General features: G+C 43.7%; 1 protein-coding gene across 2 annotated transcripts in view; it reads right to left on the bottom strand.

The window, feature by feature from the left end:
- Nucleotides 1-27,397, bottom strand: part of LOC147227122 (arf-GAP with coiled-coil, ANK repeat and PH domain-containing protein 3-like) — a 62,164-nt gene that overhangs the window by 18,824 nt on the left and 15,943 nt on the right. For both annotated transcript variants that reach the window (XM_086159799.1, XM_086159798.1), the window contains exons 2-10: nt 16,807-16,864; nt 15,147-15,266; nt 14,302-14,355; nt 6,428-6,486; nt 6,102-6,285; nt 5,016-5,060; nt 4,817-4,912; nt 3,814-3,888; nt 2,360-2,371 (exon numbers count right to left, since the gene is read on the bottom strand). In XM_086159799.1, the coding sequence (XP_086015925.1) occupies nt 2,360-2,371; nt 3,814-3,888; nt 4,817-4,912; nt 5,016-5,060; nt 6,102-6,285; nt 6,428-6,486; nt 14,302-14,355; nt 15,147-15,266; nt 16,807-16,864 (703 nt within the window). The remainder of the gene's footprint in view (nt 1-2,359; nt 2,372-3,813; nt 3,889-4,816; nt 4,913-5,015; nt 5,061-6,101; nt 6,286-6,427; nt 6,487-14,301; nt 14,356-15,146; nt 15,267-16,806; nt 16,865-27,397) is intronic.

Below are 27,397 nucleotides of genomic sequence, written 5' to 3'. Positions count from 1 at the left end.
CTCGCAAAGACGCCGCGTAGTCGATTCGATTTCGTATTACAGCGATCCCTCGCTATAACGCGGTTTACTTTTCACGGTTTCACTACTTCACAGATTTGCATCCTGCATTGTGTTCTGCATTCTGATTGGCTAAAAAGTCACTCCGCTTCTTCTCTACCTGTGCGTCAATAACGTTGCAGTTTAATATGTACACGTACGTAAAACAGCTTGCCGAATTTACATTACGTACGTGCAAATTCTCTTGCAATTTCGAGTTCCTCTAAAAGCCATAATGTTGACCAAATGCTCTGGACCGATAAAAGCACTTGCGGCAGGGCCCAAAAGGCAGCGGAAGATGCTATCTATCGCGGATAAAGTTAAACTTCTGGACATGCTAAGGGAAGGTAAAAGCTATGCGGCTGCAGGTCGGCATTACGGGATTAATGAATCTTCCATTCGTTCCATAAAGAAGGAAGAAAAAAACATAAGGACGACAGCAGCAATAAGTTTCGCGGCAGCAATAATGTCGCGGTGGGCGGTGCTAATCTCCGCAATTTGAAGCCTTCTGTTCACATTGATGATTAAAATTATTATTTGACAGTACAGTACAGAAGTTATTTGTTGAAAAAAACGTTTCTAAAGTACAGTACTTTTATTTGTGAAACAAATGATTGAGCCTGTAAAATGGTTTGTTCTTTCTTTTCAATGTATAGTAGAGTATTTAATTGTATAATAATTGTAAAAAAAAAAAAATGAAGGTTTCTACTTCACGGATTTTGCCTATCACGGGTTCCCCCGTAACCCCCGCGAAAAACAAGGGTATACTGTATTGATCTGGGCGCGGACACAGACGCTCTGGGCGGGGAATTCAGGAGAGCGATCGTCCGACCCGTCACGTTGGAAAGTCCCGCAGCCATGGCGACCCCCCCCTTTGGCGCCGCCAGGTTGACATCTGCCGACACTAATCCTCCCGGCGCACCTGGACGTCCTCGCCCCTTGGAACTGGATGTTTTCTAGTCGGGAGCGGGACTTGAACTTTCTTGAGATTTTCAAAATAAATAATCGTGTTTTTTTTCTTCCTCCCTCGCCATTACCCATGTTTGCTCATGACCTTTGACCTACATTTCTTCTGTCGTTCCGGCCCGACGAACGATTTTACCCGGGAATGTTTAACCCTCACCAGATCGGGTTGGGAGGGGAGGCGGTGATGTAAACACAAAATGCAGGAAGCGGCTTCGGACCGCAGTCCTCCATTAAAAATGAATAGCTGCCACATTTAGATAGACAGGAATGGATACGTGCACTTTACCCGCCTCCCTCCCAACGCCTCACCGCGCCTCTGGTTTCGCCTCGTCGCTGCTAAAAGACGGTAGTTTTTACGTTTACACAAGCCCGATCGCTCACGCCTGACGGGAGCGGGACAAAGAGGGGAGCCGTGGAGGCGCTGGAGGGGTGAGGAGTGGGGAATGGGAAGGGTTTTCTCTTCCATCTTTTCTAAGATATATTTCAAGTTGTTTTTTTTTCTTTTTTTTTTGTTTAATTTTTTTGTTAAATTACATTTTTTATTTGCTATAGTTTTTTTTTCTTTTTTTTTTGTTTAATTTTTTTGTTAAATTACATTTTTTATTTGCTATAGTTTTTTTCCTTTTTTTTTTTGTTTAATTTTTTTGTTAAATTACATTTTTTATTTGCTATTTTTATCTAGGGGGTAGCGGGTTGGGGAAACTTTCCAAGTTTTTTTTTTTCAAGCTGAAATTCCACTTCTTTTCCATCCAGTATCGATTTCAAGTTGTTTTTTTTTCTTACTTTTCTTTGGTTCAATTTGATTTTTTTATTTACATTAAATCATTTCTGGGTAAATTCTCAATGTTTTCTTCTTGCTGATTTTTTTTCCATCAAGTTTTTCCTATTGTCTGTTTGGTTTTTTTTTGTTTGTTTTTTTTCATATTTTCTGTTCATTAAAATGTTTTATTTGCCTGTTTTTCCCAAGTTATTTCTTCTTTATTTAGTAGGAATTTTCCATGTTTTTTTTTCCTCGCTGAAATTTAGTTTCTTTCCATCAATATGTTTCTAATATCTATTTAGCATTGTTTTTTTTCTTTTTACGGATTCTTTTGGTTGGTTTTAAGATTTTTTTTATCCTATTTTCCCCAAGTTAAAGCAGAGGGACCCACGGCGCTCTCTTGTGTTTAGAACGGGCAATCCTGCTCTTTGTTGCGCATCATCCGATTTATAATTTAAAAGTGCATCGTTATCATGATGCACCAGAGCTCCCTCTACAGCTAGGGTCTGTGATGTTACACACACACACACACACACACACACACACACTACACTCCTGAAAATACACACTTCAGAAGGGAGACAAAGTGGCGCTCACCTGCATGAGGGTCTGAGCGTCAGAGGCGGTGTCAGGATGCAGAACATGAAGTAGAAGAAAAAGAAAAAGAGGAAGATTAGAAACAAGAATACACACTTAAAAGTTCACACACCTCATCCTCCTCTGGCGACGACCCCCCCCTCCCGGTCACATGCTGTAAACAGATGTTATCTAATGCTTGTGCGGGGAAAATAGGCCCTTCTGTGTCTTTGCACGCCTTTTCATTCATTCTCAGATCCTTCTGGAAGTTTTTCTTTTACACCCTTTTTCAGCTCACTTGATTCATCTGTTCATGTTTCACTGATGTATATGTTTTTTAGTCTTTTTTTATGGTGGGGGGGATATATTTCAGTTAATGTACTATACAAACTACTGCACTATGCATATAGAAATATATTTTTGCATGTAAGCATATATTTTTTGCTTTTTAATTTTTTTCACCCTGTTCAACTGACGCAAACTTAAAAAAAAATACATATATATTACACCTATGATATTATTATAGTCATCAACAGCGTCATCATCACAATAGTTAATGTCTTTACCATGTTATCATTAGCATTATCAATATCATTACCATCATTATCATCTTAATCGCCCAGCCTGATTGGCTGCTCTGACAACGACTGATCAATAATTGTCTCCGCATGAACCAGCGGTCGCCTGGGGAACCAGCCCCCCCCCCCCCCCCCCCCCCCCCCATCAGTAGACCAGGGGCATTAAATAAAAATATATATATACATTTTTCCAGGACATTTTCAGAGACAATATTTCCCCTTCCTTCTTGCCTGGAGATTGAGATTGAAAAAACCTATCTTTATTTAAAAGTCCTAATTATTCACAAGAAAATCGAAATAAAATACCTTGTTTCTGGGACATGAAAATGAAAAACGAACAAGACGGGGCGGTACATTAAACAATAATTAAGCCAGATTGAATGAAGGGTATAAATACACAAGTATACATAAATATCTCTTATCTGCCACCTTTTATTTTCATGATATTCTAAGATGTAAATAAATATATATAATAGAATGGAATAGAATGTGCTTTTAATGTTCCACGATGGGGAAATACATATAAAATATATACACATATATATATATATACACAAAATGATATGTAATTAACCATGTCCACTAAGACTAGTACTACAAATAATGTTCATATGATTATAAAATAAAAATATGATTTCTTTATATAAAATACAGTATTAGCATATTGGAATATTTTTAAAATGTTTTAAATGAAGATCATGAGTAAATACTTGATGTATATTTCATTCTTTCTGTATATTATCAGAGATAATGAGAATGGCCAAGTGGGCACCCTACCAAAGGAAGAGCTGAGATACCAGCAGGCCGGATTAGGGAGATTAATTCATTAAACAGGAGCTAATCTGGGGCTCCAGATGACGAAAACCGAGGCCAGGTTTTTTTTTCCTGGAAACTCACCCTCTGCTGGATGGTGGCGTGCTTGTGCTCCATCTCTCTCTTCTCCACGGCCGAGTCGATCACCAGCTGGTCCAGCTGCAGGATGGGCAGAACCGAGAGCGCCAGGTCAGAGGCCGCCATGGCAACGGGCGCCCGGTAACCGGCCCAGGAGACGAGGACGGCGCCGAGGGGAAGACTGAGGCCGAAACCCGCTGCGGCCGACGGGGTCACCCGATTGACGAACTGGCCGTCAATAACCGATGGGAGATTCGGCGGTGGAAAACTGATGTGTGCTGATTGGCTGGTGGGAATCGAACGTCGGACGTGAAGCACCAATGAAATGCGACACAGCAGTTTGATCACGCTTTGATTTTGAAAGGACTGGATGTCCAGGGATGGGACGATAAACACATTCGCTCCAGCTTTTCTATAGTTCTGTATAGTAGTTTCTTATTTTACTTCTTGTTTATTTAAACTTTGATTTCATGCTTATGTTTTAGAGGGGAATAACCCACCAGGGGGTAGCTGAAAATAATAACTGATTTATTGGTCATTTCCTAACAACTGTTGGTGAACCGGGTTCATTTTTGTGTAATTTAAAGCAACTAATAACTGATTAATAACTGTTAATAACTATACTTAGTTATTAGCAATAACTAAGTATTAAAAGTATGAGTTTTGGTTGGAAAAAAAAAAAAAATCAGAAAAACTGCCAATTAGTTCATTTTGAAATCTAAATTGAATTAAATGGTAATAATTTGAAAAAATTAATTTAATTTCAAATAAAAAAGAAGAAGAATTGTATAAAGAACGTGGGAGAGCTGCAGCTAATCCCAGTTGCCATTGCGGTGAGAGGCGGGGCTTAACCTGGATGGACACCTGTCAATAACAGGTACATTCTAGGGTTTCCAAGAACCTTCTGACTGGTTTTTGGACTGGAAGAGGCAGGAGAACATGGAAGGAACCCAGGCAGGAGGACACGGAGATCGGCGTTTGAGCCAGGATGGCGGCGACGCTCGCTCACCTCAGCCGCCAGCTTCTTCATGTAGGGGTCGATCTGGTCCAGCAGGTGAAACCCCTGCTGGAACAGCGAGTGCTGGGCGTGCATGAAGGACAGCATCTGCATGGGAGACAAGGCTTTAGACAAACACAAACATGCACGCATGCACACACACACACACACGTTGGGTGAATGCTGGTTTTGTGGAGGTCGGTTTTCTTACGGCGTCCAAGATCTCGAACTTCTTCTTTGCCTGGAGGACGTTGATCTGCAGGGAAACAGGAAGGAGAGCTGTTAGAAGAAAAAAAAACCAAGGGTTCGGAGAATGTGGCGCTGCCTGGAGGACCAAAATGTAAAATAAATCATTTCTTTGATACTGATACATTACTTATATACTTTATCAAAAAATACCCCAAAAAAAGTAATTCCCTTATTTCAATATCAAAATCATCACTAAAGCAACAACAGCAGAAAGTGGAGATTAAACTATTAAGAAGTTGTAGGCAATTTTAGACTTTAAGTAAAAAGTAATTACTTAAATTACAGCTGAAATATTGATATAGCTTTTCAAAATTCTGTGTATCAATCTAATTATATATTTATGTTGTTTTTCATTCAAATGAGTAAAGGATTGTATTTTGTGACTGCAAATTTTGGGAGCTAATTAAACAAATAAATTATATGGAAAAGTATACTTTAAAAAAACTTCAACAATAAAGTGTAATAAATACAAAAAACACATGTAAATTCCTGAAATAACTATTTGACTTATCTGTTTTTTAAGCAAAATAGTTGAATGAATATTATAAATTAAATTGTTCACTGGCAATTATAGATCATTTGATGTCATTATTAATTTTTTACAGCGTAGAATTGATCCTGTCATAACGCATACCTAACTTGACAAAGCACAACCCATGTTTAAATTATACACACACACACACACACACACACACACACACACACACACACACACACACACACACTGAGCTTCTGAGTTTTTGCAGATGTCTTGCTCACATGGCATCGGATCCAAAAATGTATAAAAAAATAAACAAAGCATGAGTGTGAATTGACAATGCAAAATTTTTAAATGACTTTTCATACTATACTCTTGAAGTTCACTTTATCAGCATGAACTGCTTGACAAGGGAGGTGGGGTAAATTAAGGTTGGCTGTAATAATCATTTTAAAAATTGGCTAGAAGGTTAGGAAAAACGGGGAAAATATATCACAAAAAAAGATTTACAAAACAAAATGAATGATCTTTTTGTCAGTGGTTTTTTTTTTTGTTTTTTTTGTCCCTGACCTGCAGCACGTAGTCCAGCGCCAGGTGTCGGAAGCACTTGCGGGTGATGCTGAGCGAGCTGGCGGCCTCCTCCACCTCGTGGGGTTTGTTCCTGGGCGCCTGGGCGTTCTTCACCTGTGCGATCTCCATGTCCTCGCGCACCCGGTCGAAGTGCTTCTTGGTCTCCTTGAACTTCCGTACATCCCTGGCGAGGAGTGAGAAAACAGAACAAGCTAACCCCTGCCGAGCCGCCATTTTTTTTTTTTTTTTTCAATTAGAATTTTTGGGTCTGCAGCGCCCGTTCGTGTTTTGCGGGTGGAGAACCATCTGGAAAGGTTTGCGCTCACTCTTTCACGAAGTGGTGCAGCTGCTGCTTGACGGACCGCTGGGCCTGATCGAACAGGATCTGAAACAGAGGAGATGGGAGTCACTTTGTTGTACTGCAGTTGCTACGGCGACTGGGGTTGGCAGCATTTTAACTCAGAATTAATACATCCCAACGTGACACAATGGGAGACAACTAGAAAGATTGTTTAAAAAAAATGTTATTACACATTTATTACAGCAGTTTTGAAAAAAAAACGACAAAGGGGTTGTAGCAGAAATGTAAAAATTAAAAGGATAAAATGAATACAGTGATTTTGTTTTTTCAATACATCTCAATGTGACACAGCGGGAGAAAACTATACAAATCAGTTAAAAAATGTTTTTACACATTTATGACAGTAGTTTTTAAAAAATCAGACAAGAGGTTGGAGCAGAAATGGAAAAATTAAAAGGATAAAATGGACAATTTTCACATAAGATAACACCTGGTTTAATGATAAAAAGAAAAATCAGGGAGTCACAGTAATTCAATTTCAATTGAGCATTTCTTTTGTGCTAAACTAATCTGTTAGCAACTCAGGCTGAGGCTGGGTGTAAAAAATTATTATCACGGGGTAAAAAAAAAAGCGGTGGTGGTTCTCCAACAGGATGTGATATTATCTTTTACTTTAAAAAAAATACTCCTCCATCTGAACCTCTGCCACCGCGCTTTTCATTAAACGTGTCTATTTTCAAAATAAGAGCCTGTGCTAGAAAAGACTTCCTGCAGAGAAAGGAGTTGTGCAGGAAGTGGCTAAAATTAAGTTTATTTAAATAAAAACAATGTTTTGGTCTTGATACCCCTTAGAAAAAATCCGTGCTGGGTTGAACTTTTAAAACAAAATCAACCTTTTTACCTTAAAATCAACTGTTATTGAACCCGATTGACTGATTAATAATCGTGTAATTACCCCTCCGTTATTGTTGGATTCTTCCAACCGAGGAGGATTTTGGAGGGAAAAGACAACGTGATTTCCTTGAGTCACGTGCAATACTCTCTCTCACCATCAGGGAGCGATAAAACACACGGCTATTTTCGTCAGGGTTTCAGGCGAATTATTTAAATTAGCTATTAAAATCCAGCTGGGACTGAACGGAAGGGGTTGTGGGGTGTCAATCAAACGGTCGGCTAACACCCGAACCCCTCCTCTCCCCCCGAAAAATAACAAAACCCCCTTTTCCATCCACCGCTCTTTTTGTTGCTGATAGCGAGGACTTCCTCGGCCGGGAGGAAGATGCTGCAGCCGCCGCTGCCGCTGCCGCCGCTGCCGCCGCCGCCGCCACTGTTGCTGCTGCTGTTAAATAGGTCACTCAGTCAGGGAGGGGGGGAGCAGGCTTTCGGTTCAATGTGACACCGAACAGTCTGCACCCGAATCTCACTGCGCACCGCGGAGTGTGTTTGCAACCAAACTGAGCGATAAGGGGAATGGGGGGGTTGGGGGGGGGGAGCCCACCCCCAAATTCATTGAAGAAACAACTGCATGCAGGGATTAGAAGACTCGCCGTGTGAAATGAAGCTTACGGGTGTTTGTACCCAAGGGGGGGGGATCTGCATCTGAAACCACTCCAAAAAAGATGGTAGACGGTCACAGAGCAGAAAAGCACACCAGCCACCTCTGGCCCTGAACCCCGGTGTCGCCGACCACGAGCCCCATGTTCTTCAGCCTGCGTGAAGGCGTTCCTTCGATTTGCCGGTACGGAGGCACGACCCAGAAATAAAGCGGTGCTGATCAATGTCACAAACGGGGAAAAAGTGACGGGTTCGCTTTATCGTTTCCAGCTCCTTCTTGGCACCCGAACTAGAAATAGGTCAACAACTACGCGTGATCTATCGGGCTGAAGCACCCATTTTGATTTATTTATTATCTTTGACCGTCATCCAAGGTGGGCAGCTTGGACCAGCTGTCAATCACATGTAGAGACCTGGAACCTGGAGAGAACCCAGGCGAGAGGAGAGTTGCCGAGAGACTGACGACAGCTCCGGTGTTAAAACAAGTCTTGCTGTTGTAAATCTATTCGGGGACGGTTTTACGGCGAGGCGGGTCCATCCTGTGCATCGCCCCCGAACCCCGTCAGCACCGCCGCCAACACACCCGCAGCACTGGGATTGCAGCGAATCCCCACAAATCAGCAGGCCAGCGGAAAGAAAACGTTTGGGTGTAACGTTGGATCGGACTGGACGGAGGTGTGGGCGGCGGCTCGGCGTGACGCCACATTCCGTTCGAGACGGCGAGTCGACACGCGGAGCTTCCAGCCACGCTCGAGCGTCGGGAACGCTACCGTGAGGCTTCCTGTCCTCAGGAGGGGATGCATTCCTGAGCTGCTTTGTGGTAAGTTGACACGCTGCGTTCACGGACCAAGACGGCATGGGAGCGGAGCACGTCGGACGGAGGCGTGGGAGGGGGGTGGGGGGGGGGGGGGTTGTGAAGCTGCCCTGTGGGAATAATTGGCCTCCCCGAAGGCCTCTGTCGGTCCAGAAGCTTGTCAATCATCTAAACAAATCCCAATGTAATCGCCGACTAGCATCAAGATAGCGTTTACGCTTTTAACCTGTGACACGTATCTGATGAGGTGGCGCCACCTTCAGATTTAAGGCTCCGCTTATCAAGCAGGGCCGGAGTCCAAGCAGCAAGGAAAACACCAGGCCAGACACAACAAGTCGATTCAGGACTGGACGTCAGGTGGCAGGGATTGCTATAGGTTAGCTTAACAAGGAACGTTCTGGCTCTGTTAGCCATTAGTCTTAGCATCTGTATAACATCCAGAATAGCAACGTTAGCGAGGCTAGCAGAAGGGCGCTGTTGACCCGAAAATCAAAGTATTTCTCGCTCCATCCCCCAACAAAGGCATGCAGAGCGTCCCTCGTGTGCTAGCATTAGCAAGGTTGTTAGCGATGTTTTAGCATTACGCCCTGCTTGCAAACGATGCACAGATATCTCACAGTGCTACAGCTGAAAACCTCCAAACACACGTTTCTGCCTTATTTAAAACCCGCCGCTTTTCGTTGACATGACCTCGTTCTGTGTTTTATCTATTTTTATTGCCGCGCTCGATGCCAACACGCAGACAGGTTTTTTTTCTTTTTGATTCATGGTAAAGACAAAGGAATCTTTGTCTCCAACTGATGTCACAGCTCCGGAATGGAGGGGGGGGGGGGGGGGGGGGGAGGGATATGTACACCGTCACAACGGAGACCCGGGCTGGCATGTTGGGGCACAAGATTATGTCATGACTCAACCGAGTATTTTCCTTACGACGGCTCCCGAAAACCAAATAACCTACTTCTGTCAGACAGATCTACAACATCACGGCCCAGGGTTTGGGGCTGTTTTTTTTTTTTTTTTTTTTAGTTCACGGCCAGGAATCTTTTGACTCCAGCGAAACTGGAAGTTGTCTGGAATTTTCACCCCCCAAAAAACAACAGGTTTCAAACAGGAAGCTGCAATTCAGACTTAAAACACTGGTTTATTTGATCCGCCGTTCAAAAATAGCTGCGCTGTAAATGAGGCTCATTTATGCTAAGCTCAAATTTACTTTGCTGACTTTTACGATTCAGGTTCGTGGAAGCTACATTTAAACACAGCGTTGTGCCTTAAAAAAAAACTGACTTTTGTAAGCTGCTAGCTTATATGCGCTTATAAGTTAGCAGGGAGGATAATCAGTGGGACAAGCTTGAAAACGAATCAATTCATCTTACATGGGAATCATTTCCGCGGGCTACGGCAAGGCTAGCTTTCTGACAAATGGTGCTTAAATAGTTGAGAAGAGTTTAAAAAAAATCAACATGCTAATGCTAATCATTCAATGGCCCTTGGATGCTAACGCCTCCAATCCAACACGTGGGGGCGTGGTTGTCAGGGCTAACGTTGATATGGAGATGTTTCCACACGGCCAAATATCGCCGGTGCCCATTGGTTTCAGACCAATAGGTACAGCTAGAAAAGGTATAGAGGGCATCCCTCCAATTGGACGGCTGCCATGGTTGGTCGGCTGCCATCAGTGTGTGAGCGCATGAGTGAATGCTAGCTAGTATAACCGCTAAGTTAAGACCAATTCTAGGCATGGGTGATGATCTGGATCCAGTGGCCAGCGCACACGCTTTCTTGTGACTCACACCTCTCCCACAACCCTTCCAGGGCCATCTAATGAGATTGCGTGCAGGACGCCATAAGGCGGCGATCCGTGACCCGGAGCGTCGGCCTTTGTCCTTAGCCATGGCCAGAAACGACAACTCTACGAGACGAGACTCAACAGGAGTCAGAGTTGTGTAAGGAAGCGTGTAAAGCGGCAGGCTTCATTTTCCTTTTTGGGATGACCATTTCCACCCCGGAGACAATGCCTCAATTATTATCCGTTGAGCCCCATTGTGCTGGCCGACGCGCGAACGACCAAACAACCAAAAGGTCCGACCCCGGCACCCCTCCCACAGAGGCTGATCTTATCGCCAAGAAGACGCCCCAGCGGCGTAGCTAACCAGGGAGCGTCTTCCACGAATGCTGAGCGTCTTCAGCATAGAGAATTTCGGGGTTCTACTATCCCTCCGTCTTGCTTTGTTTGCACGCCTATAATATAAACAGGAGCCTCAACCTCTGGCGGATTCGCCGATTTGCAGCAGGAGTCCATCGGATCTTCTGCGTTCCGATCACCTGTCCAAACTTGGTAATATATTTAAATGTAGTGGTGCTAATATAAAGAACAAATAAACACATCTCCCCCGCCTTCAATGCGTTGCGTCTTCCTCTCCTCTTCCTCGTCAGACCGCCTCATTTTTAATGGATGTTCGGAGAGTCAAACGCCGCTCAATAATTCATCCGGTGTTCGTACCGGTGTTTCATGCTTGAATTAGAAAAAAAGAAAAAAAAAAAAAAAAGAAAACGGCACGGAGCGAAATATCAACCGCCAGATCTTCAGACGCCCGCGGGGCTGCGGCGAGAATTTGGAAATAAATAAATAAATATGTAAATAGATAAATAAATAAATAAAAATCCCCTGGAACAGAGGCTGCTTGTTCTGCTGTGTGGCGTCAGACTAAAGCAAGAAGCGGAACGAAGCAGGAGCCGGGACTCTTTTCTTTTTTTTTCCCTCCCCCAAAATATCCGCGTCTTAACATCCAGACTTGTTGGCGAGGATGTTTCAAAACACGTGTTTATGAAATCCATGTGCAAATGTTGCAGGGCTCCATTCATTTTCTTCCTTTGTGAGAATTTTTGGCTTGATCTCTCATCCTTCCAGAACATTTCTGATTAGGTCTTTTTTGGGGGGGGAAAAAAGGAGAAAAAAACTGGGCTAAAAATTGCATTTCATCTTTTTTTTTTTTTTTTCTACAAAAAGTAGCAACATAGCAGTTATTCCTCACAGTTTTTAGGACAAGTGCCCCCTGATTTTTTAATTTTTTTTCTTTATTTTCCACATTTTGATGCAATTTCATGCTAATTTTAATAGTGTCTTAGTACATCAATATTTCAATGTACGGACAGACCATTTCCCAAATAAATCTGTTGATGAATACAATTTCTGACAAACAAACTAGTTGCTAGCATGCTTCAAACTGCAAGCAAGATGAGTCAGTGGTTTTCATGGATACGAAGCAGAACTGTTAGCATAGGAAAGACGTTTTCTAGGCCTTCCTGAGCAGAGAATGACTTTAAAACGTTGGGGAAAGATTTTATTTTGGTGATTCAGAAATGGATTAGTCCATTTTCAATTGTTTCTCATGGTAACATTAGCTTTTGGTTCAGGAACCTTTTGGAATAACATTCAGGAATGGATTATTTTGGTAAACCCAGGCAAATCTAGAGATATCTAGTAATTTTTTTTTTTTTACATTTCTAAATCTGCTGACTCTCCAGGATTTAAATCCAGAAATTTAAGCAATTTCCAATTTGACTTTGGGATTGTTTCCTGCCGTAAAACATGTGTGACATTTCACCAGATCAGGCATTCAGTTTACGTCCAACTTTATCTTCATCACTTGTCACCGCTCCCATTCCTTATTCATCATCATCATCATCATTTCTTATTCATTGGAGCCCAGCGGGGGGATGGGGCGCTCCAAGGGATCGGGGGGGGGGGTCACTGAATAGTTAACTTCACATTATGTCTTCCCTGATTAAAATATGAGTCTGTAAATGTTGCTGCTCCGGCGGGTCGCACCGGTCACGGGGCTCTTAGTGCGAGTGTGGCGTGTGGGCAAATATTTTCATTTCTACATAACCTCAAGGGATGATGCCTCTTGGCTTCCACCGACCAACAAGCACATCCCCCCAGTTCCTGGACAGGGGGAGGAAGAGCTAAACAGGTTAGTGCTAAACAAAACCAAGAACACGGAATCAGTCCACTTTGGGTCTCTGAAATCATTTTTGCACAGGGGGGGAGCCCCCTAGTGGCCAGGCGCGGGAAACGCAAATTCCCAGCCTCTTGTCTACAGGATGCTTTATCTCAACATGCATCGGCTCTAGCATGGTGGCACACAGTTGACGCATGTCATACACACACACACACACACACACACATATCTACAAGCACTGGGTCAAATGTAATACAAAGTGACACCTCAAGGTCATCAGTGGTCGCGGCAGTCCAGCGGCTAACGCTAATGCACACTTGCCTGAGTGACTGCAGCCATTAACTCTCCATTTACACCTCTGACCCCCCCCCACCCAAACCCCAACCCCAAGCAAGACATATCACACACACACACACTCAAACACACACACACACACACACACATACACACACACACTGTGTTATATACAGCAGTGTCAAACATGCAACTGGTTGAGCCTAATGGACTTCAAAAGGTCTCTGAGGGGGTAGGATAGGGGAGTTTGGAGGGGGGGTTAGAGGTGGAGGTTGGGGGTCGGTGGGAGGCGCTGGGGGGGTCAGAGGTCATGGGCTTTTAAAGTCTGGGCGAGAGTCAACACAGCAGTTTGTAATCTGTTTGGTGTCAAACATAATAAATACAGGCTGGAAGCAGGGAGAGGGTCGTATTTTATTAAATAGATCCATCAGAGACGGATGAAATGCACATGCAGCTGCGTCAATGCGGTATTTTGATTTTTTTATTTAACCATTGTCACTTGTAATTTTTAATTACATTTTTTTAAATTGAATTTTCTTAATTTTTTTAATATGTTCATTTTTATTTATTTATTTCTAATTTTCATGTCTGAAGTGTTCTCTTTTAGGTCTGTATTTTGTGTTTATTTATTTGTTTGTACAGTGTCCTTGAGTGTCAAGTAAGGCGCCTTCAATAAAATTCAATATTATGATTATTGCATTAATATTGCAATACCTTAAAATCCTCGATATTTTTAAAAAGCCAAAATCTGCCTCACTAGTCTCAGTATCAAAAACACAACAACAATATTGAGAAAAGCTTTTTTTTTGTATAAAAATATGTGTGTGTGTGTGCATGTGTGTGTATAAATACTTCTTGATATTTAAAAAATATCAACTGTGTGATAAAAACAAAGAATTCCTCCATCACATCTGCTTCCCTGTCCTTCCTGCCTCCCTGGACTTTTTCTGTCTGAGCTGAGGGCTGAGTCTCACACACACACACACACACACACACACACACACACACATACACACATACACATATATGCACACACATGCACGCACACGACCTCCCACCCCTGTTGCGGACTGAAGGGAATCCCTCAGTGTGTCAGCATTTCATGATGCCATTGACAGACGCACAACAGACGGGCAACGCAAGCGCAACAGACACACAACAGATGAAATTCCACATCAGACACGTGGCACAAAAAAGATACACATTGGCGGTACAACGAACGCACAACCGACGCAGGAAAGACAAACCGACAGACGGCCAGCAGACAACACTTACCATGTGGTAGTTGATGATTTCCTGCAGGCTTTCACCGCATTTCTCCAGACACTCCTGCAGGGGAAACAACACAAACACACACACACACACACGCACACGCACACGCACACGCACACGCACACGCACGCACACACGCACGCACACACACGCGATGTCACTTAACTGCAAGCAACAGCTGTTTCTGGAAACTAAAACATACACGTATAAAAATACTCAACAAAAACCAACACACAAGCACAATCACAGACAAACATGTACACAAAAACCAACACACAGTAGCACATGTATCACAGCAACACACTCATAAAGTCACATATACATACACGGGCATAGAAAGATACACATGCAAACACACACACACAAAGATACAGGTGAAAACATACACGTACACACCATCACACACAAAAAGACACACACACACACACACACACGCACAGTCACACATACACACTCACTCACACTCACACACAAAAAACACACTGAGCAACATAAATGTAAACATACACACACACAGTCTCTCACACACACACACATATACACACACTAACAGTCCCATACAAACATGCACACAAAAAGACACACACAAAAACATGCTAACATGCATATAATCACATTACACACACATAACAAAAAAACTGGGACCGGTTCTGGACCCAAGTCGTAACTGGGACTCGGGTCCAGAACCGGTCCCAGTTTTGTGGTTGTCCCGGTCTGGATCGAGGACCAGGTCCAGACCCCAGACTGAGTTCAGTTCAGTTCCAGATCTGGGATCCAGTTCTGACCCCTAATCTAGGTTTCGGATCCCGGATTCAAGTTCACACCCGGGACCCGGTCAAGACACTGACCGAGATCATCTGGTCTTTCTTGCACTGCTGAGAAAGATCCCGGATCCCGCTGACGAAGAGCTTGTTGGCACCGACGTAGGCCTTCCCCGCCTCGATCATCCCGCTGCAGAGCTTCACCAGCTGTGGGAAGGCGGCGCTGCCATTACTGCACAGCAGTACTACCAGGTACAAATACTACCAGAAACATACTGAGTACTCGCACTGGTGCTTGCACAGTAATAGCCACGTGCATCAGAGACGGAAAGTCCTTTTTATAAAAAGACGACTTCAATGAAACCGGAGTTTGGAGCTCAAGTACTTTTTACCACAAATACTTCTTCAACTTGAACCTATACTACTTTTTAAGATATTTTTTTTTTCTTTTTTCTTTTTCTTTTTTTTCTTTTTAATTTATTAAATTTTATTACATACCTCCTTCTAATTTACCTGTTTTACCAGTTCAAATTTTTACTTAAAATATTGATTTTTTTTCTCATGTGACTTTTTAATTTTTTTGATAATTGCTACTGCATTAATAGTACAAAAACGGAATGAGTGATATAACACAATGCAGTACTTTTACTATGATGCTTCCCAGGGTGTAGCATATTGGCTCCATGTTGGTAATTACATCAAAACCACCTCATGTGTACTTATAAGTGATAATAAAAGCAGTATATTGTACTACAATAGTAGTAAGCTGTTTGTAAAAATCAAAATTTTAGATACTTCAACTACATTCTGCTGAAAGTACTCTAATTCTTAACAGACTACTGGCAACTAACTTTAAACTGACTAATGGCAGTTTTCTAAATCTTAGAGGAACAGAATAATTTAAGTGAAGTGATGTTAGTTTTCAAGTATTTAGTGAAAGTCAGTGAAAGAAAAAATGATTTGATAGTGGTATTAATAGTAGTAGTAGCAGTAGTAGTGCTGCCTACATTTTTATCAATGGCCTCCATATTTCCCCAGCATATGGAGCCCACCTGAGAATGTACGGCCATGCTAGCTGCTAGCAGAGGTGTGTGTGTATGTGTGTGTGTGTGTGTGTGTGTGTGTGTGTGTGTGTGTGTATGTGTGTGTCAGGGCAGAGGACGTCTCTGTACAGTACGTTTGAAAACACATGGGTATCAGCTGATGTCGATGTTCGGTTGTAATTAAGTTGTCGTTAACTCGTCCTAATCCAATCTCTTCCAAATTTCCCGACATCTTTTTTTAAAATAGAAGACAGACAAAATCTGGCGGAGAGGAGATGATCGCCTCTGGAACATCCCGTCCGAGGGAACTTGTTTTGGTCGCGATCGGCAAGAAAGTACCATCAAATGAACAGGAAATTCGAAAGAAAAAAAAAACAGCAATGAAACGAGACGATGAAAATAAAATGAAAAAAAATTATAAAATGAAATAAATGAGGAGATCTTTTTCTGTGGAGATTGCATGATCTCCTGCATTCTCCTCCGGCTTTCCTCCCACATTTCAAAAAACATGCAGCAGGTTAATTGGAAAAAAAGTAAGTGACTAAATGTTCTCTGTCTTTATATGTGGCCCTTTGTACATGGATGGATGAATGGCAATCTATCAAATATGCATTAAATTATATTATATATAAGACAATTTAAATGGATATCCAGACCTTGTATTTTCCCCTGCTTATGTTCAGACACCTTCTTGCTCGTCTTACCTTGTCGAGTTTCGCCTCGATCTCCACCACCTCCGTCTCCACCTCGTCGATGTTTGCCCTGAAAAAAGAATGAAAACATGAGTCCCGCGGCAGAGCTTTGGGAGCAGTTCAGCTCTGTCAAAACAAAGTGACAGCGCCAAGTCTGGAGGAAGAGAAGGAACAGAAGAGGGAAACATGGCCGTCTGCCTCGTCACAATACCCTAATCCAAGACAAACGGTGAAACCACACCCGTCTGGCGTGTAGAGCAGCGACCGCCGGGCGTGAATCGCACCGCGGCATCCCCTCCAAACGTCAAAACAAAAGACTTTATCCAGAAAAGTCCAGGAGTGACACAGAATTGCCTCTTACTTTTTATTTATACTTTCGAGACATCATGGTCCGACGATTCAGTTTTCCAGAATTTACAGAGAAATAAAACAACTTGGGCTACGCTGAGTTAACTTGAGCAAGCCCGAGCTATCCTGAGCTTACCTGAGCTCACCTGTGCTAACTTGAGCCAGCCTGAGGTATCCATAGCAAATCTGAGCTTACCTGAGCTCACCTGTGCTAACTTGAGCTAACCAGAGCTCACCTGTGCTAACTTCAGCTAACCTGAGCTCACCTGTGCTAACTTCATCTAACTAGAGCTATCCTGAACAAACCTGAGCAAACCTGCTTACTTGAGTAACCTGAGCTCACTTGAGCTTACCTGAGCCTACCTGTGCTGACTGGAGCTAACCTGAGCTCACCTGTGCTAACTTAAGCCAACCTGAGCTCACCTGTGCTAACTTAAGCTAACCTGAGCTATCCTGAGCAAACATGAGCAAACCTGTGCGAACCTGCTTACCTGAGTAACCTGAGCTCACTTGAGCTTACCTGAGCCTACCTGTGCTAACTGGAGCTAGCCCGAGCTCACCTGCGCTAACTTCAGATAACATGAGCTATCCTGAGCAAACCTGAGCTAACCTGCTTACCTGAGTAACCTGAACTAACCTGCACTAACCTGAGCTGACCTGAGCTGACATGAGCTAACCTAAACAAACCTGGGTCTACCTGAGCTCACCTGCGCTAACCTGCACTAACCTAAGCTAACCAGAGGTAGGCTGCGCTAAATGGAACCATCCCAAGCTTACCCAGGCTAGCCCGGGCTAACCTGAGCCAGCCCAAGCAAAGGTATTTGCTAAAACCTGACATTATGATTACAAGATCCATCTTTGAAGGGAACGACAATTAGGATCAAAAATGAAAGTCCGCACTTTCCTTTTCTGGTAGAAAGGGGATGAAAGACAGCACGTGCTCTTCTCCTTTTTTTCTACCATCCTTTTCACATGGAGGGAGCAAGTGGGGAAAATTCCCGGCTAGCAGGAAACATTCGTCACATGCGGCGGCAGCGGCGCCACACGCAGATTGGAAACATACATCATCCACATAATCCACAGTTTGTTATTCCACACGCCGAGTGTGTGTGTGTGTGTGTGTGTGCGTGTGTTATCGTAACCTCGGCTGATCCCGACGGCGTAGCCCTCCGGCCGACCACACCCGGGTTAATCCGCCTGCGTCTTCTCTGCTGATGTCATGGCGGAAACGGCTATTTTTCTTTCTTTCTGTTTTTTTTTTTTTTTTTTTTTAATGTGATAATGCTGGGCTTCAGCAGGATCTGGCTTTTTCCTACTTTTGTCTCTCGCTCTCATTCTCTTCGGCTTCTAGACAGTGGCAGTGGCCCGACCACTCTCAGGCTACAATTGACGATGAAACTTCAGCGTTTTAAAAATCAAAATGAATGAAAATTAAATTTTTTGTTTGTTTGTTTTTTACTTTCTCCACATTGTCACTTGTTTTTTTTTTAAATTGTTTCTTTTAAATCTGTATTTTGTGTATATGCCTATGTCTGTACATACACAAAATTTCATATTTTGTGTATATGCCTCTGTCTGTATGGTATCCTTGAGCGTCAAGTAACGCACCTAGAATAAAATGAATTAATATTATAATTATCATTAATGCATCTCATTCACAATTTAGATGTAATTACGACTGTATTTCATTTGGTGAAACTGTCTAACAGTTTTTACACTAAATTGATCCCTTTTCCAGATTTATGCTATTGATTTTCAGAGCTCAAAATAAAAATCCAAACATGTCGGTGTGGTTTCTGAGATATTATTGCGTGACCTTTCAAGTAACCATAGCAACCACAAATAAATAAATAAATAAATGACGAGAAATCACGGAAAAGGCCGCAGACGCGCACCGCTCTGGATTCTGGGTTCTTCTGAGCACCCAGCGTCGCTGCCATAGGATGGGATGGCGCTGCTCTACTGAGCTTGTTGCCATGATGTTCCTGCCTTCTGATCCAGATGTGCAGGCGCCAGCTCGTTGGACAGCTGCCCCCCCCCATCTCCACACACACACACACACACACACACACACACACACACACACACACACACACACACACACACACTTCCCTGCAGGCTGTATCCCCCCACTCTTGCCCTATCTCAACGCACATGCCTCCAATAATGGATGCACACAGCACCCCCACCCCACCCCCCCGAAGCCTGTAGTCAAGGCAACCGCATCGCCTAAGTGGGCCGCGGAGCACCCTGATGTGATTGTGAGTTGACCCCTCATTTGCACCGGGGGGAAGCCGCAGCACTGGCCACGCGACCATGAGCCGCACCCCTGGCAAAGCTCCCTTCCCATTATTATATTGGTAATTGAGAAATGTTTTATTTTAGTTTTTAAATAAAGCTCTGAATTCTCTTAAATTAGTTAGAAACAATTAAAGATATCGCAAGCTAAACGATAATACTGTGTAGGACTGTAAGAATTACAAAGGGGTGAAACAAAAATTAGAAAAAAATTAATAGATATGATGTAAATGTGATGATTTGAAGAAATCAAATAGATCAATCTTGAAAATTATGTGTAAAGCCATCCTCTTTCAATTCACTTTCTCACAGAATTCTGAATTAATATTTAGAATGATGGGGGTGTTAAAGACAGCACTCCCATGAGTTGCGGTTTTGCACAGAATAGGAAAAAGGTCCAACAGTAAAATAAAGCTAATATTTGGAGTTGGAACCAATGCAAGCATATGGAACTTGGATATAGACATGTCCCGTTGTGTTTTGGGGTCTGGGGTCGGTGGAGGGGGGTGTCTGGGGGCCGGGGTCTGGAGACAGGACACTCTTTTCTCTCTCGGGGGCCTCCATTGTGACAAAGACACTTCCTGTCTGGCAGGAGAAGCATTGATTGCTTTCGTGTCCTAATTGAGACTTGGGTCACTGAAAGGCGGGTTTGGGGGAAGGGGTGGTTGTCTCATCTTAAAAATACACCGCAACGCACACATGAGTTGTAAATAAATATTACATAATAAAACTGAAACAGTGATTCCAAGCTGGAACCTGAAAAAACCTTCGGGCTCATCCAATCACGTCGCGCAAATCCGAAACCACAAACTAATCCGCCGTAACCTGATCCTAATGCCGTCAAATTGCAGAAAGAGTTCAAGCTTCTCCAGTGACCCCCCCCCCCAACCCTCCAACCCTCCAACCCCTTCCATTGGTTTAAAGCTGTGGCTATTGTTCCCCAATCCTCTGGCTTTTATTTCCCCTCGCAGGGATCCCCCCCCGCCCTCCGTCCCCCCCGGCACTCGAACATCTCGTCTTTCCCCTCCTCGCCCTGCGGTAATTACACATTTATGCATGCATTATAACACGTGCGGGGCGTCGGAGCGCGACACCGAAGGTGACGGTTTCCATAGCTGGGTCAGCGGTCGACCCTCAGGACAGGTGCTCGCGTCATACATGCCTTTGTGCGATGGATCGGCGATCAAGGCATCAGTGCCCTGTTGCTACAGCAACAGTCACCAGAAGGACGACATTGAATGCTTGTCACACCTTTACTTGTTGAGTCAGAACTGTAGTTATATTCATTCATTCATCCAGGAATGCAAATATTTACTCACTATTTCAGCGTTCCAATAGCCAATTGCAACTGACATAGAGCTAGAGGCGGGATTATCCGGGATATCAGACGATATCAGCAGTGGAATTGAACCAGAAACCTTAATTTAATCCTATGAAAGTCAATAAACCCCCACAGCAGTCGCTCCCTGATCGTTGCCTTCAAAATGGCGAGCAAGTCGGGATAAGTTATGATGGCGATTTTTAGGCGACGCCCGCGATGGCGTTACCAGAAAGAGCATCTTGAAAAAATACCTGCGACTGCTTGAATTGATGAAAAACATAACAATGGTATCCACGGTGATATGGGCTGCACGATTGCAACATGCTTTATATGTACTTTCAAATCATAATTTTGTGGGATTAAAAAGCCTCCTTTCCAAAATGGTTGCGTCTTCTTATATCCAGGATCGTCTCTTATTCAAGACATTGACCGGTAATTGACCAACAGCGCTTTTCTTCTCAATATATACATGATACATGAGAATATTTCACGTCCAGATAACAATACGGCCGTCAAAATGCTTCAGAATGAATGAAAGAAATTTATTCTGTTGACAGTGAGCGGAACATCTTGGCAAAAGGCGCGAAAAAAAAAGAAATAATAAAACGCAGATCTGGCCGACCTCCATAAATCCCTGCTCGGGACGTGGGCGGCTGGGACGCAGGCCTTGGACTCCAGGCTATAGAAGAAGATGGGGCTATAAAAAACTCAATTTCATACGACAAGAACCCGGAACATTTAATCAGAACAGGCAGCAGCTGAGATCTTCAGGCCGTCGGAGTGAGAAGGTTCACTCCAGGACGAACAGGATTCCCAGCGCCGGGAGATTATTCCCATTAGATGTCTGATTATTTTCCTTTCCGTGCTCTGCCTTTTTTTTTTTTTTTTTTTTTTTTTTACATTGGGGAGATTCTGGCACCGAGCGTATTGATTCTATCGTCCGCAATCAGAGGAGAAAAATCCACACGAAATTCTTCGGGGTCTCAGAGGGAAACAGTCGTTACAGCTAAAATGGCGGCTTTGCCGACGGCGGGGTTTTTCGCAGCTAGCTCCAGCTAAAGCTACAGGAAGAAGTTACAATGAATGCTCCGATTTGAATGTAAACATTTTTAATATCCATGTTTGCGAGGCGACATGTCAGCATGAGTGATGCTGTAACTCATCAACGGAGCTGGAAGAGTAAATAAGACCTCAGCAGTGAGAAGGTAGTGAAACTGATCACGTCTAACGGCTTCTTTACACAGAAAAATCCAACATCACTCGAACCCATAAGGTAGCATCTTTGCTAACCTCGTTGCATCTGTCACCGGGAACCAAATGTGATTGGCTGAAGCGTTCACAGGAACCAGGAAACAACTAAATGAACCGTGCAAGGGATTGTAATCCAGGCTTATAGCATTATTATAATTTTCATTTTTCATTCATTTATAATCTATACCACTTCTCCTACACTTGTGGGAGGTGGGAACCCACGGTAGCGGTCAAAGGGCCTCATATAGAGACATACAACCACTCAACCTCTCATTCATAAGTCATATAGAGACTTCCAGGCATTAACTTTCGCATTCACGTCATGTTTTGGGACTCTGGGACTGCTTCGAGGTGCGGTAGTCTCTCGCTAATTGTAGGGGTTGCATTGGAGAACCGGGCGCAATAAACAAAAATATTTTTATTTTAATATTTATATATATTTTAAAGCTTTATGACCCTCCCCGCACTCTTACTAACCTTTCCAATCTCATAAACACTTCATATACTCAAAAACACAGAGTAACACTAGGAGAAGCGATTGCATATTGATGTGAAATGGACGAGAAAGCATGCTATGTGCAGGAGATGCAGAGAATGATGCTACTGTCACTGAGCCAATCAGAGCCCAGGATACAGAACACCGTGCTCAGGTCGGTCGCCACCCAAGAAAATGCTTATTTTACCATAAAATAAATATATAAAAATGCACTTATGTCACAAACGGAGGAGGGATAGTGAATATATTGGTAGACGGATGCTGGAATTGGAGGTGCCGAGCAGGAGGTCTAAAGGATGACCAAAGAGAAGATTTATGGACGCAGTGAGAGAGGAGATGAAGGTAACTGGTGTAAGAAAGGAGGATACAGAAAATAGGGTTAGATGGAGAAGGTGGATTTGTTGTGGTGACCCCTGAAAGGAAAATCAGAAAGGAAAAGAAGAAGATAAAAATTCATTAAGACTGCAATAATCTACAATCCACGATATAGAATTAGATCAAAAATCCATGAGACAATGAGAGTTCCAACGGTGGACCGCGATATAGTAAGGAACTACTGTAACCCTCCCAAATTCCTGTGCAAAAACAGTTTTTCGGACCCCCACCCCCCAACCGCGCTGCCTTGTACATGTGCGAAAGGCCAACGCGTCCAGTTCATTCGACCTGACAGCGGCGCCAGGCGGCCATCAGTGCTTCCCTCATCCAGACCAATGAAGGATTGGGATGGGAGTGTGGGTGGGATGAGAAGCACTCATCCTCCATCCTGGCTCCAAAACCAACACCGCCGATGTTTTGTTTACCGAAGAAGACAGAGAGTCTGACGACCAGCCCTCCTGCTGTGGCTGAACTTTTGCCCGTCCACCTCTTCCTCCACCTCCTCCATTGCTGCCGTGCAACACCCCCTGCATCCTTGTATGAATAAGGGGAAAATTTGGGTTTTTAAAAGACAATAATGGCAGGAGAATTAAGAAAGATAAATATAATCTTTCTTAGCATCTGTAATTCTTAATAAGCTGGGGATTTTCGCGGTTTTCGGTCACATATTCCATTGAATTTAAATTACAAGATAAATAAACGGGACATGAATTCACATCCAAACACTTGAAAATTAAAAAAAGGCTTCTCCCATAAGGCCACGGATATGGTCAGATGGGTGTTGGCATCATGTGACCCAACCGCATGCGTAATTCATTTCTCCTTCTTTATGAATGGCAACCCTGAAGTGGAAGTACAGTTGCGTGATGAGCGCGATGCAAACTCTGCATGTTAGGTATACAGGAAGCAATACTGTTCGTCCTGGAGCGCGCACATCGGCTTAGCTCATCGGCGGGCTCTCGGGGAAGCCTAAGGGAATCGAAACGACTCAATGCAAAAGCAGCATGTTGGGAAAACACGCTCTAACTCTCGAGGCAAACATATGAAATTCACGGCTAAGGTTGGAAATTGCAGATGATGTAATTTCCAGATTATTGAGCGCACCTGAATATAAGCTGCGCCAGCTAAAAATAGATTCAAATATACATATATATATAGGCCATACTTGTCTATAAGCCACAGGTGTCCACGATGTGACATGAGATATTTACACAGAAAGATATTACAGAGAAACATTGTTTTAAACTTTTATTAAATACATACTGGTAACATCCACAAATATGTACTGGAAATTCTTCCTTCTGAACAGTGCCTGTAACACAGCTAATGAAAGAGATTAATAATATATAACACAAGGAAAAGCCCATCCATTTTCTATCCCCACTTTGTCCTACTCCAGCTGATCGCTATCTTCCTCCTGCGCACTAAAACCATTAAAATCGTCTTCCTCGGTGTCAGAATTGAACAGCTTCAGAATTTCAAGGTAATTTCGTCGGTCCAATGTAACGAGGCTAAATGTTTTAGCAGCATGACGCTCGTTAGCCCAAAATAATCCATAAATTAGCCGCATCGGAAATGATGGCAAAACGGGCTTCTTCCCGTAGTCCAACACCGCAGACAATAAATATCCAAGATATGTGAGTGAGAGAGTACATGGTTGGATGTCTCTATATGTGGCCCTGTGATTGATCCAGGGGGAACCCCACCTCTTATCTAATCACAAATAGGATAGTGCAGGATAAGCAGTCAAGATAATAAATGAATGAAAATAAAGACATGAGCCTCGGCTGTAAAACTGCAATATCAGTATAAGAATTTATAAAGTACAAGGACATAGTTTCCATCCAAATGTAGCTCAAGTCAACAAGCGACAGCTGCATCATTTTAAAATCAATGCCTTGGTGCTGAGATGAATGAAAACCCAAGCGCTCATCGACCGAAGGCCGTGCGTACATCCTCAGCGGCGCGTTCTTCAACCTCCGCTTCATAGCACGCATCGCCGTTTGCTGCCAGAAGCGCAAGATACCTGGCCGGCAAAATGTCTGGGATGGAAACCGTCCCCGACGGACTCGTACCTGCCCCTCATTGTGTTACAACAGCGGAGTTCACACACACACACACACACACACACACATCCTCCTGTAACATCGGGGATTATCGTTTTCCTGCAACCTGGGATAAGCGAGCCGAGATCCCCCCCCCCCGATCTTTAATCAGAGACACATGCCGTTCAAAAGGCCGTGCCGGAAAAACACGCCAAACTTATCAAATATTCTCCCTCGGCCGCCATAAATCCGCAGCTCTATCGGGCGGCGAGCGTCCCGCTGGAGCCCGGACAACGCGCATGCATATTTTCAGACCCTCCCCTGGCGAGATGCATTAGTTCTGGCACCGGCCGGCCGACCGGGCCGACGGTTCACGGGCGGTTTAGCAGCCAGGCCCCCCCCTCGCCGAGCAGGGATAACATTCCCCCTCTAATCTGAGCAGATGAGTCCCATCATCTAAATATGCTTGAGGAAGAGGAGGAGGAGGGAAACGTCCAGGAAACAGAAACAGTGAAATCGAACAGAGCCAAGGCCCCTTTTCCTGCGAGGACGAAAACCGGGTCTTGACACGAACGCAGATTTTTTTTTTTTCACGCGAAGAATGCCGAAGGGCGGGGGGGAGGGGGTTCTAGATTTATATGAGAACCTGAAAGCTGTTGCTTCGGCACGGGGCTGCGGCCAACGGCCTGCTAGCTTATCTTGGCCGAGGAAGCCTGATGCAGGGGGGTGGCTAGCTAAGGCTCTTCCAATGTGTCACTTCAACTCCTCTGTCTTTGTTCAGATTGGGAAAAAAAACCACATTAAATGCTAAGCAAGTTAAAAAGGAGTAAAAATTGTCATCAGATTAACTGCACTTTTCCTTTATGCTAAGCTAACTCAGCCACGTGCCGGTCACAGCGTAGACCCGGCTTCCACGAGTATCGGAAAGATAGCAAGGAAGCTAAGCTAAGTATTTCATAAAATTTAGCAAAGCAGTGCTAGCAAAGTGATAGAAGCGCTACAGTGAGCGAAATCATCAGTGTGTGTGTAGATTTAGACGAATGTGTTTGCAAACATCGCTCATTAGTTCAGAGAAAGACAAATGTTTGCTTCTGTACCTTAAAAATCCATGAAATGTGACTTTTTTTTTTTCGCTTCTTCGGCTGCAGGGGGGGGGCGGCGGCTAGCTTGGTTCTGTCAGAACAGCTAATGAAATACCTCTAAGCCTCTTCCAGCATGTCATTTCAAACCATATGTCTTTGTTCAAACTGGAAAAGACCAGATATTTCATAAGATGCAAAGCTATTTAAACCCGAGCTGTGGCGGAGCTGGATGCTGCCGGATTAGCTGCACTCCAATTTTTTTCTTTTATGCTAAACTAACAGGTGAACGTGCCATTGACATCACGGGCCTGACGAAACATACATCCACAAACCATAAGTTAGTTATTTCAACACACATTGCTAGCAAAGTGCTAGATCACCAGTATGTGAGTAGATTTTTTTTTTATTTAGTATGTTAGCCAACATTGCTAATTAGCACCAAGGAAGACAGAAGCATTTGCTTCTATAACTTCCTGTAAAAAATGCATTGCATTCATATACATTTAATTGGTTTCTCATGGTATTTGTTTGAGCAAACGCCATGCTTGTATTTTTATTAGCACGGGTGTACAACAGAGCACTGATACAGCGTTATTTTTCTCCTAGCTTCGGCGTTCCATCTCGAGCACGCCAAAGCCCGCCGTCTTGAACATCCAGTTTAGCCCTTTGGCAAGCGGCATAGCGATTAGATTTAACCTGGCTGCCATTTTTATTTCATTGTTGAATTGAATTGACGTGTGAATTGTGAATATTCAGTTTTACAGATCCAGATGTGATGGCAGGAAAAGGGCGAGTGATGCCATGTTTTTTTTTTTTAAATAAAACAGTTTCAGATGATGCAATTCCTCCTGGGCCGGCATACTTCACCAGTAGCTGTCGTGCACCCGCTGCTCTTTCAGCACTCGCTGATTCATGCAGGGAGAAGGCGCCGGCTGCCAAACTGCTGACCCAACGGCAACCTTGTGAGAGCGACCCCCTCCCCCCTCCCCCACATCTGATCGGACGGCATATCCAAACCACCTCCAGCTAGCCTGCCAGAAGAAAAGAAAGAAAAACGGCGGATCTCCGGCTGCAGAAATAACACGTCCGAGCGAGATCGGTCGGCGGCGGCCGGCCGAGTCCTTGCCCAACGCGGCCCGGAAATCCAGCTGTGTTCCCGATCGGGAAGCCGCAGAGCGTGCCGTGGCAGAGGTCGTCACGTGGACGTCGCGCGAGGAGGGCCGTCGCCCGTTTCCCCTGACGAATTCTTTCCCTGAGAAAACCAGAATAAGCCATTTCCTCCTCGCCGAAACTTCTTAAATGAAGTATAAAATAGTCAAAAATGTTTCCATTTTTAGCCTGTGTGTTTTTTTTTTTCTTGCATCTCCATGGCAGACAAACGGCAAAA

Source organism: Fistularia commersonii, chromosome 14 (genome assembly GCF_037954325.1).
Source record: "Fistularia commersonii isolate RoL2024-O1a breed Wild chromosome 14, RoL_Fcom_v1.0, whole genome shotgun sequence".
In the NCBI taxonomy this organism is placed as follows: Eukaryota; Metazoa; Chordata; class Actinopteri; order Syngnathiformes; family Fistulariidae; genus Fistularia; species Fistularia commersonii.
The sequence above is the reverse complement of the archived record's forward strand: the minus strand, read 5'-3'. Positions and strand labels throughout refer to the sequence as shown.